Source organism: Cebus imitator, unplaced genomic scaffold, assembly GCF_001604975.1.
Source record: "Cebus imitator isolate Cc_AM_T3 unplaced genomic scaffold, Cebus_imitator-1.0 Scaffold501, whole genome shotgun sequence".
NCBI lineage: Eukaryota > Metazoa > Chordata > Mammalia > Primates > Cebidae > Cebus > Cebus imitator.
In genome coordinates, this window is record NW_016107816.1 from 1,102,667 (window position 1) to 1,115,726 (window position 13,060).

Below are 13,060 nucleotides of genomic sequence, written 5' to 3' on the forward strand. Positions count from 1 at the left end.
TATTTTCACATCTCCAGGAATAAGGCTGGATATTTGTATTTTAAAAAAATTACCCTAGCTGGGCATGGTGGCTCATGACTATAATTCCAGCTACTTGGGAGGCTGAGAGGTGGGAGGGAGCATCACTTGAACCCAGGGGTTTGTGACCAGCCTAAGCAACATAGTGAGACCCTATCTCTTTAAAAAAAGAAAAAAAAAGTCACCTGAAATAATATGGGTGTTCACACCTGGCTAACAACTGGAACTGCAGCTGCAGACAGGCACACACATCTAAGAACATGGCTGTTGTGTGCTGCCTTGGGTCCATGACAGGCACGTTGTGACCATAGCCACTGCCATGTCTGTGGGTGTCTTCAGTGTTCATTTCATTCCACTGCGTCAGTTTCATAGGTACAGCACACATCTAAGTGCACGCTGACCCAGCGTTTCATTGTAGGGAGACATACGACAATTAGAGGAGGCCCTTGTGCACGCCAGAAAGGAAGAAAAAGAGGCCGTGTCAGCCAGAAGGGCCCTGGAGAGTGAGCTGGAGGCTGCTCAGGTAAACACCAGGGGCTGTTGTCATTACTCCCTCATGAAGAATGCCCAGAGACACAACACGGGAGGGACGTGTGGAGGTTGTCCTCGGCCCTTTCTTTCCAGGTAGCTCCGTTTCAGCTATAATGACCACTTGGCTTTTTGAACTATCCATCTAGACCAGCAGTTCTCCACTGGGGGACATCTGGTAATGCCTGAAGACAATTTTGGGTGTCAGAAGTGGGGAGATGCTACTGGCATCTCCTGGGTGGAAAACAGGGCTGCTGTTAAACATCCTACAAAGCGCAGGACAGCCCTCAATACAAAGAATCATCGGGCCCCAGGTGTCAGCAGTGCCAAGGTAGAGAGACCTCCATTTAGACGTTACAAAGCTTGACAGCTTTCCAAAGATAAAATATGAATTGTGTGAGAAGGCTGGCAGGATTGGCCCCCGAGGCAGTGTGGAGCCTGCTTTCTGGCAGAAGCCAATTTACCTTCTCCTCTGGGCAAATGCACTCCTTAGAGTACAGTCCTTCAGGATGGCTATTCAGAGAGGCAGGAGGAAGTTATTTCCTTGAAAGTGTATAGCTATCACTATTCAAAATCAGTAGGTTCTTAGAAAATTAGATTTTCTCATTTGAAGTACATTCTCAAGAAAGGTCTGTACTGCAGTTCTGATTGACTTTGCACAGTGACCTCAGTGTATTGCACGTGTGTGCTCCTCCTGTTGGTCCTCGGGATGCTGCTTCAGTATCAGGTGAGTTTCTGAGGAGGTAGAAGCCAGTGTTTTTGAGTTGTCCAAGGGGAAGTTTGTTATTCAAGTTTTCTATTCAGGACCCACTTGTACTCAGGGTTAGGTGAAGTGGGGGCATTAAAAGTGGTTAAGAGCCAAGTCAGGTTCAGATTTGTAAATGCCTTGGTTGCAGCGTTCCTGCAACGATTCAGCCTCTCTCCTAGGGTAGAGAGAGGGGAAGGATTCCCACAGGTCAGCCTAGCTTGATGACTCTTCCTCAAAATCAGAAGCCTGTGCCTGCTCCTCCTCTTGGGACAAAACTCATGTTTACATATAGTAAAGTCCCAATTTTTCCTGAGTTCAATGTCTGACTGCCTTCACTTTGGATTTTTAAAAATTTCTTTAAATCTAGGTCTTCTTTACAAAATTCTGTGAAGTTGATTCTGTGTGGATGGCACTTTTGCTGTGCTGCTGTTTAAGGCCTAGGTTGGTTACTGTTACCCAACCCAGCTGCCGGAGTGGGGTTTAAATTTGTGAGCTGGTTGGGGGCACAAGGAAAGGAAAAACATTGATATTCTATGGGGATAAGCATCTGTCCCTTCATGGTATGTCCACACCAAGTGCCAGGTGCAGCTATGGGTCTCTCAGATCTTTTCCTTTGGTGAAACAGAAACTTTTCACACACATGGAAGTTGTTGCCCAGCTGGGAGTCTGGGGCGGCTCGTGATTAATTTAGTGCACAGAACAGATGATGGCCTTGGGGCCTAAAGATCTTAATGTAATCCCCACCCACCCCCATGTCTGGATTGCTAGCCTTGCCTTGGAAATCATCCCTGACATGTTACTTCGGTTGAGGTCTGTTTTCCCAGTGGTGCGGAGATGGTGGGAGTGTGTCATGCAGTGTGTGGTCGTGTTAGCCACTGGCAGGACAGCTGGCAAGAATTTAAAATGGGCCTGACAGTTTCACTCTCTTTACCTGAATTATCTGATCGTAAAAACAATGCCATGGAAAAAGCACCATCACCCCAAAATGTTTTCTTTTAAAATTGGAAACCAGATAGTCAGCCTCTTTTTCTGGGTTGACCCTTGAGGAAAGGAAAAAGTAGCTGGTGTTTTTCTGCCTCTGTGCTATTAGTCTATGGCATCTTCAGGTATGATAAATAGATTTCTTTAAATAGTAGCTGAAGACCATGGTAAATTTATGTCTGATTTACCGTGACTCAGTTATAAAGTAGCAGAGGGTCATAAACATGCTCTTCTTGGTTTGCTCAAGCCCTGACCACTTGTTTCAGGACTGTGTTGCTGTCTAGGGCTACTGGAACTGCATTTAAGACAAGGCATCTGTGATTCTATTTAAAAGTGCCTTCTGAACATGGGGAAGTAAAGAAACCTTTTCCGGAGAAACCACAGTTCTTTCCTTCAGGAAGGGATAATGGTGCATACGTTTTCCCTAGGACTTTACCTTCTGCCCCACTGGACTTTTGAGTATTGAGGCAACTGAGGAAAAAGGGCCCAAGGCTTCCACTATTGCAGCCCCCAGATACTGAGTGGCAGGGGCCTGTGAGGAGGCCGCACTCCTGCCCGCGTTCCCTGGGTTGGTGACGGCCTGTTTGTGCTTCTGCTTTCGAAGCAGCCTCAGCCAGCAGAGAGCTGGGCCTTGCTTTTGAATGGCTAGGTTTGACCCAGGGGATAAGTGGGGCGCTCAGGCTCAACTGCACGGCTCTGGGCTGCCTGTGAAACCAGCAGAGACCAGCAGGCAGGGGCCCGTTATGCTAGACAATGATAGTGCCAGGCTTCTCACCCCAGGGGGAGTCCACATCTGGGAGACCAGCTTCCTTCTGGTTAAGCTGCCCACTCCATTCCTTGACACCCGTAGGCTCACCTGCATCTTGGTTGTTGTTAATATGAGCTAATTGGGACCTCAGTCATAGGGTAAAAGTCTCTGTGTCTGTTGACAGATAACGGTCCCTGAGCTAAGGACACTTATCCTACATCTACCAATGTTGTGTTTCAGATTCTCTCTCCAAACTGATCTATTTTCCCCAAATATTCACCTCATTTATCGATGAGCTTGTATTGCTGGCCTTGGAAATAGAGTCTCTGTAGCTACAGAGCATTTCAATCCTAATACTGTTTACATGAAAGGTCAGAAAAATGCAAAGTTGCCAAGTTTGCTTCTCTTCAGGTGAATTTGGGATGCTTTCTCAGCAGTGACTTATTGGAATATAGTTCTTGAATAACAGAGGAGGCAAACCATTGTACTAAACAGTGTTTCTAAACCTTAGTACATACTGGAATTATCTGAGGAGTTTTCAAATGCAAATGCTGTTGGGTCCCATACTAAGAAAAATCGTGATTCTATCAGAAAAAGCTAGAATCTACATTTTAAGTACGGATATCCCCTCCTTACTTGGTGATTCTAACATAAGAAGCCTTGGAATCGCTTTTGGGAATAGGTATTCATTTTTAACAGCTAAACATTTATCATATGCCTAATAATGAACATACCCAGATAGACAGAAAATCTCTCCCTTGCCTTACAGAGCTTACTATCTTGCAAAAGAGGCAAGCATACAAAAAATGATTTAAAAATAATGTAGCAAGCTTATTCTTCTAGGCAATGTATGTGTGTTGTGGTGGGGGGTGTTGGCAGGCCCCTAGGTCCAGAGTGGTGAGTCTGTGGTGTCTCTTGTGGTTCAGGAGAAGGGGCCAGGCAGCCCTGCCTGAGCCAAGAGTGAAGCAGAAATGCATGCACAAACCACATGGAGGCTGAGCAGAACTGGGTTGGCTTGTCTGCTGCCTGACGCCCTTGGAATTGGGGTCTAAGAGGAGGAGAAAGAGAGGCTGGGGGATTCCTAGTGGGAGAGGGTTGAGTTGGATCTGGAAGGTTCTACAGGAAGCCATTGTGGGCCTTTTGTATTTGATGTTGTCATGAACTGACATTGTCAGGGACACGCGTTTTGAAGGTTTTGTCTCTTACCTCACTGGTTTTGTAACTCCTTCTCACCCTTTGCCCCAACACTGCTTTATCAACTATCAACAGAAACCCCAGGTTTCACCCTGCTTCTGGTGGGTGCCCAGCGGCAGCTGTGCTGGGGCCCACTCCTGCTGATTCCCCCCACACTGAACTTCTGATTACCTTTCTTTTTGCTACCATGTTTTCCCCAACAGCTTTTGTTGACCTTGGTTCTCTGCAGCAATTAAATTCAGCAGCCCGGCCAGGTTGGCTGCTTCTCAAAGCGCAGCCAGCCCAGCAGAGCCCAGGGACCGGAAGCCGCCACCCGTGGTGTTTTAGCCCCACGTCACATGGTTGGCAGAGCAGATCGGTTCCTATGCTCTGCAAACCAGAAGAGTCCAAGTGCTTTGGAATGTTTTCAAGATCCTGAGTTACTGCCTGTGGCTGCAGCTTGTAAACTGTTAAGCACTGTACAAATACAAAGCATTGTTCTTGTGCAGCCACTGCAGGACACAAGACCGGGAAGGCCCTGAGCTGTTCCTGTAGGGCCCACAGTCAGCCCTCAGTGCCTGACGTTTTCGAGGTGATCCAGTCTGTGTCTGAGTCAGGTGGCTCTGTTCCGAGCTGCACCTCTTCTTGTTGTTCCCATACCTATGGCCCTGACGTTTAGCTATTCAAAGAAGCCACCATAACCTTCCTATAGTATTTTAGGATTTTAGGTTGGAATTACATGTTGTTTACATAAAGGACATAAGTCTCTGTGACTTTGTGAGATGAGAGCCTCGGGGAACCAAGGGGAGTATTGCATTCAAGATGGTTGTGTTTTATGGTAGGCGCTGGCATTTGGTACTGATTCAATAAATAACCGCCTACCTGGCCAATACTTTTACCTAGCGTCTCTTCCATTCAACACCTTCTATTCATCAAGTTCATCAACCTGTGGGTTTCCAAATTCCTTTTTGCCTGAGTCTGAGTCCATTTCATGGATTCTGTTGATTACAACTGCCTTTACCCAAGTGGACCTTGGTTCTGTGGGGTAGTGTTCTCTTTTCATAGTGATTCATTTTTAGTTATTCTAACTGTAAGAATCATCCACATAGCACAGTAAATACTGGAATATTAGGTGTGATGCTGTGTATCATAGGATATAAATTGCCAAGTAAGTTTAGATTCTTGTAATATACAACCTCACCTCTATTTTCAAGCATGAATATTCAGGTTTTTAGACACTATCCTGAATTCCCACCACCAGCAGCTTTGGCCATGTATTTCTGTAATACATCGTTTGTCTGCCCCTTTATTCCTGTGAATGTTTTTGGGTAAGGCAACTTTCATTTTTGGTTCTGGATTTCAGAACCAACAGTGTCCTTCTGTCTCTCTGACGGGTTTGTCTTGATCTTCCTTATCATGGATTTAACAGATCTGATTGCTTTGCAGTATGACTGGGAAGGACTCTGTGCCACCCATTCTTGTGGCTACCTGGTTGGTAGGTGACAGAACTGTCCTTCCCCTGCCATCTGTAGAGAAATCTGAGTTGGACCACCCAGGAGCAGAAACAGTTGTCTGAGAAGCTGAAAGAGGAGAATGAGCAGAAGGAGCAGCTAAGAAGGCTGAAGAACGAGATGGAGAACGAGCGGTGGGACCTGGACAAGACCATCGAGAAACTGCAGAAGGAGGTGAGGCGCTGGAGGAGGAAAAGGGATGTAGGGCCAGGTGCCTCTGTTGGACCCAGTCCCCTCTGAGGGTCTGGTGAAAGCCTGCAAAACCTGCAGTTAGGTCTAAGCACAAAAGTGTCAGGGATTTGCAGATCCCTGGAGGCAGCTCTTTGGATTTGTTGAATAGATAATGGAGAAATTGGTCCAGAAAACATTAATGCCAGTACCCTCTGGATTCTGGGCACCAGAATCACCTCTCAGCAGTAGCAGCAGCCTGTGTTTCAGCGCAGACGGAACCAATGTTGACTGAATCAGAATCAACATCTCTGTGCCGAGGCTGCATTTTGCATCTCTATTACTTGTCCACGAGTGTGGAAGGCAGCTTCAAAGCTCAGTAGCTGCTGCTCTTTTTCTTCATCCCTGCCTCAGCGTACCCAGAAGGCGAAAGGCACACATCTGGCAGGCTTTCTGTATTCTGGGAGCTGACACGAGTGTCTGCTGTTTTCTGATGCATATTATGTACCAGGCACTTTACTAGCTATTTGTTTCTAACTAGAATTTTATCTGTATCTGCCGATAAAATTTTCTCTGTATCTATAGATACTGATTCTGACGACAACCCTGTAAGGTAGGTTTGATTTCAGTGTTTCCAACGCAAACACAGCCAAGGCCCAGAGAGGTTAATGATGTGCCCCAGTCACGTACTGGTAAGTGGCACAGCAGGCATAGGGCCCTGAGGCTGTGTGCCTGGATCCAAAGGACGTACCTGCCCACTCCTCCATGCTGCTCCCAAGTCACAGGTTCCCACACCTGGCCGGCTCAGGATCAGGTGCTCGGCTGTCTTTGAGGAGGCTGCAGAAGAAAGGGGGAAAAGGAGATGTGCTGTGTGTTGGACTCAGAGCATCCCCGGGTGGGCTCATGCCTGTGTCACTTCTTTCAGATGGCAGACATTGTTGAGGCCTCCCGCGTATCGACCCTGGAGCTCCAGAACCAGCTGGATGAGTACAAGGAGAAAAATCGCAGGGAGCTCGCAGAAATGCAAAGACAGTTGAAGGAGAAAACCCTGGAGGCAGAGAAGTTCCAACTGACAGCTATGAAAATGCAGGATGAGGTAATGCCTGGCCAGATAAGTTCTTCCTTTATCCCTTATCCAGAGTATTTTTTTGCCCTGAAATTCTTCTGTGAGGGACTTGGGGGTAGATTCATGAGACAGCTTTTCTGCTTGACTCTTCATTCTTTACCTTCTTTTCTGGATGGTTCTTTGGGCAAATGGCATTCTGGAGCACAAAGGACCCACCAGTGAACTGTGAGGCGAAACGGACACAGCTTTAACCTGAACATTTTCTTGATGAATCTATAATTTTTTGCCTAAAACGTTTAGCTCTCATTTATGGAGCAGCCATGATGTGCCCAGCTGTGTCCAGATGATTTATTTATATGCGTTCATGTTTTAATTTAATCCTAGAACAGGGATTATAGTAACTGACTGTTTTTTGGCCATTCATTTTTGAAAATACAGACATTTTGGGGGATGAGGGTGGCGGACAAGAGTTTCAGAACAACAATAATGGCTACTAAAAGAAATCCTCGGGAATTTATGAGTACTGAAATTATTAAAACATTGGTTTTATATTTAAGAACAATAGAGCAAAGAATCCCAAATGTTAGCTCCCTTCAGGCTTGGCTTCTAAAGAGCTGAGAAAAAGAAAGGGGATGTTTTTGATTGTTTTAATGGAAAGCCGGAGGCTTCAAAATGCAAGCACAGTGTATGCTGATTTTAGCTACACCTCTTGCCAGCTGGGTCACCTTGAGCAAGTTACCCCAGTCTTCTGAGCATATGTTTCTATATCTTTAAAAATATACCAAATATTAGTGACTTAATAATTAAGTGAGATGATATGTGAGACTGTGTAGTAGCAAGTCTGTACATCCCAGACCCTTTGGAAATATTAATTTCCCTTTCTTTAATTTTAAAGTTTATGGTTTTTCTTGAACAGTGCCAAGAGCACCAAGATTCCACAGGAAAACAATTTAAAAAAAATAAACTTTAATTTCTTTGATGATCAAAGAAAAGTCACCCATGAGTCAGTGCTGAAACTGTGTAAAAGAACAATAGATATTTATTACAGGCTTCTAGAACACTCTTGAAAGGCCCCTGATAACAGATCCCCTCTGGCTCAGAGTCATATGATACAGGACTCCAAGTAAGAACTGAAATTAGCACACTGACATCACAGTTCTCTTTGGCTTTAAAAAAAATCGTGTTCATTACTACAGCACAGGCAGAAAGATTCAGATTTTTGCCAGAACACCAACAAGCACCTGGGCTGTTTCGACTTTAAAAGATCATAGTGTCACAATGACCCCAAAAGTACTTCCCATTTCTTTTTATATAATGATTTTTTTAATGATAGAATCCTCGGGTTGGAAGAAAACGTAGAGATCCTCTAGTTAGATAAGGAAACTGAGGTCCAGAGAGACTAGTTAAGGCCAGATGGAGACCAGTGTTGTTTATAAAAGAGCAGTCATTCCAAAACAAGGATTCCTTGCAAGGAAAATAAAGATGGCCCTTCCTAGATTTTTCTCACTGATGCAGCCCTGTGAGACATTGTTTCCATGTGAGCAACAGACATGGACAACTCATCATTCTGCAGGGAAACTACAGTGAGATACCACCCTTGATTACCATGCTAGGGTGTTGGAGTTGTTTAAAACAGAAGTCAGTTAAAAAGCCAAGGTCGCTCTGGATCCTTAAAAAACTCTAGCTCAACGCTGTTCACTGCCCCTCATCTTGTGGTTTGAATGAGCTGAGTTGAGTATCTTGGTTATAAAAAAAACCCCAAAAGCTACAGGGGTCCTTTCTAAATGCTGTAATAGTTGCTGCCTTTGCTTTGAGAGAAATAAGCATTTTCATCCATTCTGCCTCTGATGAGCATGATCTTTAGAGAATTGAGACTGTTTGCCATTGTTAAGTTTATGTTCTAAATCCTCATTAGCAAAGGGTGATTTTAACTTTACTTAAAGGTAGCACTAGGAAGTTCAAAAGTTGTTTGCTTACTCTTGATTCAGGAACCATGCTAATTATTCTCTTCTGCCTGCTCTCATTAAGGACTCTGAGTATAATGGGGGCCCTACAGGGCATTAGGAGGGACCTGCTGGGTGTGGAAGTTGGGGCTGTGCTAAGCAGTGGAGGAGGGCGCGCTGGGCATTAGGAAGGGGGATAGGAAGGAAACAGGCTGCACATTTGCCTTTCATTCTTTCTGACTCTCATACCCTGTTCTTTTTGGGTATCATCTCATTTGATTCTCATAATAGCTTTAGAAGGCTGGTTTTATAATTATCTCAATGTTGCAGATAAGGAAACTGAGTCATAGAGTGATTTTTTTTTTTTTTTAATGCTCTGGAATGTAGCATACCCTCTCTATCTAGAGAATGTCCCATCCTTCTTTTTCCATGGGGTGATTTTCATTCTGTGCTTTCATGTACTCTCTGTCATGGTTACCACAAAACCACATGAGTGTCTCCATCTGGACATGTCATCTTCCAGGCTAGGCTGTTCTCATAGAAATAAATGGTGGGTGCTCCTGTCAGCCTCCCAGGGGAGAACACATTTGCTCAGGTTTTCCCGTGGGTCTCCTAAAGCTGTCCTCACCTACTGGGGCTTTCCAACTTTCCTGTGACAGATATCCCAGAGGGGTGGCATTCTGTAGTGGAGTTTGCCATGTACTTTCTTATACGCCCAAGGAAAGAGAACCCCAGCGTATTCTATTTCTGATACTAGCTCTACTTAGTACTCTGCCAAATCCAAGAGGGTAGGACACTTAGAACAAAGCAAACAACCTGGGGCTTCACTGGATCAGTCCACACTGATGTTTAAGGAAGACCTACTGTGCACTTGAACTTCCAGAGAAGTTCAAGACATAGACTGGCCCTTGTGAATCAAGCTGTTTTGTCGGTTGCACTTTCTTCAAAGCTATTAGTTGAGTGCCACCTTGTGGTCAAAAAAAACCAACACTGTAAATTATGATAGCTGATTATTTTCTTCTGCAAAGCAGTAGCTTTCCCTAATGTGCCTCTGTATATTGTTAGGTTTTGTGCCAGTAGGTTGTTTTGGGGTCATTAATTTAGTTGTATGTTTTTTTTTACACTAAGTTTAAATCTCTTTTGAGGTGACAGTGATACAGGTGGGCAACAAATTATCTTCTGGGAAACATGTATTTAGTTCAGGGGCTCTTGAGCGTTTTTAACATGACCTAGTAAGAACTACACTTTGCATTCATCCAGGCATGGTGGTTCACACCTGTAATTCCAGTACTTTGGGAGACCGAGGTGGGCATCACTTGAGGTCAGGAGTTCAGGACCAGCCTGGCCACCATGTTGAAACTCCATCTCTATTAAAAATACAAAAATTAGTAGGGCATGGTGACATGCACCTGTAATCCCAGTTAGTTGGGAGTCTGAGGCAGGAGAATTGTTTGAACCTGGGAAGTGGAGGCTGCAGTGAGGCAAGATTGTGCCACTGCACTCCAGCCTGCGCAACAGAGCAAGACTCCATCTCAAAAAAAGAAGAAGAAAAAAGAACTACATCTTGCATTGCAACCCAGGAATACACACATCGGCACACATATATGAGTATCCAGTACAAAAGATTTACAAATCAATATTTGCGAATACTCTGATATTTCTTCTGTTCTATTTAATTAAAAAATGATGGTCAACATCTACCAGATAGAATTTGTAACCTAATAGATTGCTGCCTGTAGCTGGAAACCGCCCCCCTTTTTTTTTACAAACAGGAATCCGAGGCCCAGAGGGAGGTAGGACTTGCTTAGGGTCTTCTGATCTCTCATATTGTGGGGGTCCACCAGATCTGCCTTTCTGTGGGGTCAGCCTTTGCACTGTCTGTGGAGGTCTCTATGCTTCCAATGCCCCCCAGAAAACCACCCCAGCTGTCTCTTTTCCTAGATGCGTCTGATGGAGGAAGAGTTACGGGGCTACCAGAGAGCTCAGGATGAAGCACTCACAAAAAGGCAGCTTCTGGAGCAGACGCTAAAGGACCTGGAGTATGAGCTGGAAGCCAAGAGTCACCTCAAAGATGACCGCAGCAGACTGGTCAAGCAGATGGAGGTCTGTGGACTGCACAGTTGGAGCTGGGGGACCCATGGAGAGCGAGTGTGGGCCACAAGAGAAGCAGCTTCTCTGCTCTCAGTTCAGCCTTTGGGAAGTCTCTCTCACAGCTGGGTGTAGTGAGGTCATTTCTTGATTGAAGGAAGAGGCCAGTCATTTACAGACTCAGGACATCAGAGCTAGAAGGAATGATGGACATAATTTAGTCTAACATCCTCATTGTCTTGAGAGGAAATGGAACAGATTCCCAGGGAAGTTAGATGATTTTGTATAAGGTTGCAGATAGTTCCTTTCCTGTTTGTTCTTTGGGGCAGTGCTTCCAGCTAGCTAGAAGGAATGAGACTGCTGGATGTCCAGAGAGGAGCCTCCCAGGAATCATCATCCTTCATTTGCCACACCAGTACTCCATTCTTGCTTCCTGTTTCTGGCCCATTTTCCCTTTCGGGTTATCTGGCTTTGCCAGAGCTCACAGCTAACTGTGGCTCAATTCACCATGGTATACATAGTAGGTAGACAATCCAAGACAAGACAGCGTATCAGAAAGTGCTGAATGTAGTCACCAGATGGGGTGCTCTAGTCACTAGCTGAAAACACAACATATTAGAAAAGTGTGAGTGAAGTAGCAGACTCTAAGTATGAACAGTTCACTGACGTTGACAAGAAAAACCTTAGAATCACTCGATCTGAACTTTTAAAAAAGAATAATTTGTTGGAGCCAAACCACCCCGCAGAAACACACACATACACACAACACACACACACCCCCCCAGTGGAATTTAGAGAGAGGGAGAGACACTGAAAAAGTGAAATTTAGAGCAAGAAAAAGAGAGAGAGAAAAAAAGAGACGAAAAAATAGCCTTAGACTTTTGGGAGAAGTTAAAATTTTCAAGGTTTTGATAAAAGACAGACTGCTCAAGGCCATGGAGAGACACCTTAAATTCAAAATCAATGGAATTCCTGATTCAGCTTTGCAAATAAACAGAAATAACTTTTAAAACCTTCAGGGGACTCTGTTTACATCTCGGGAGTGTTTTCTCAGTCATTGAAGATTTTATTAGATGGGCCTATTTTAGAGACTAGAATAACCTGATTACAGTTTTATTGCTCTTTTGTAGGACTGCTGTACATTTTGCTAATGTCCTAGTTTTGATCTCTTTAGGGGAGGTAATTCTAAGGCAAGCTAAGGTCAACCCACTTAACTAGAAACTGATTATTCTAGGGCCTAAACAACCTGGCTCAAAATGAGCTAAAGCCTCTTCAGGCAGTGGAGGAAGAACCTTTGGAGCAATATCCCTGGCCTGGACCCCTAACACTCCTGCTGGGTTCTGTGCACTATGGATTTTAGGCAAGAAGAGAGTCCTATAAATATGTGCTTTTAGCTGAAGATTGGGTTGTTGGGTCATTTCTTGCTAATATATGCCGGCTAAAGAGAACATTTCCTTTGCATTATTTAGGTATTTTTCCATTAATTACAAAATGAACAGCTCTCAATAGCCTGCTACCATGAGATGCAGTTGAGGGGTGTTTCCTCCCCCAAGAGGTGGCTAGCAGGACCATCTTGCTGTGACTGTGTCTTGCTTGCTCCTTCACTAGCACTTAAATTAATTTTCAAGACTCAAGAGCTCTTCTGACGATGGACATTTTCTGTAAACTCAGAAACTCAGGTGGCTGTTGTTTGTAAATGCAGCTCTTGCAGACTGTGAGTGATGTGTGACTATAATGAGTCTTTTCTTGGAGCCATCAGGAACCACTGGATAAACAGGAGGCTTTGCAATCCAAGTTGGCCTTTGAGACGGTTGGCTCTTGGGAAAGGGCTTTCTGGCTTCCCTATAGGTTTTGATCATTCTCTGCGGGCCATTCACAGGCAGGTAATCATTCACATGAATCCTGGGTATTTTAATTTTGATAAATAATATTTAGGGATAGAGGTGTCCATTGCTTGTCAATCAACTTTGGCAATTGCAGAGACAATATTTATATACAAATGCTGCAGGTTCACATTTAAAACTTGGAATGCCAATTGGTTTTTAGCCTTTGTGGCTCTGAATTTCCTTAGACCTATGACAGATTGGC

The 13,060-nt window shown here is 44.5% G+C and overlaps 1 protein-coding gene across 2 annotated transcripts in view; it reads left to right on the top strand.

Annotated features, from left to right (window-relative positions):
- The window catches only part of CGNL1 (cingulin like 1), a 177,484-nt gene that overhangs the window by 147,392 nt on the left and 17,032 nt on the right, over positions 1 to 13,060 (top strand). For both annotated transcript variants that reach the window (XM_017513799.2, XM_017513800.2), the window contains exons 11-14: positions 437 to 541; positions 5,729 to 5,881; positions 6,801 to 6,971; positions 10,826 to 10,987. In XM_017513799.2, the coding sequence (XP_017369288.1) occupies positions 437 to 541; positions 5,729 to 5,881; positions 6,801 to 6,971; positions 10,826 to 10,987 (591 nt within the window). The remainder of the gene's footprint in view (positions 1 to 436; positions 542 to 5,728; positions 5,882 to 6,800; positions 6,972 to 10,825; positions 10,988 to 13,060) is intronic.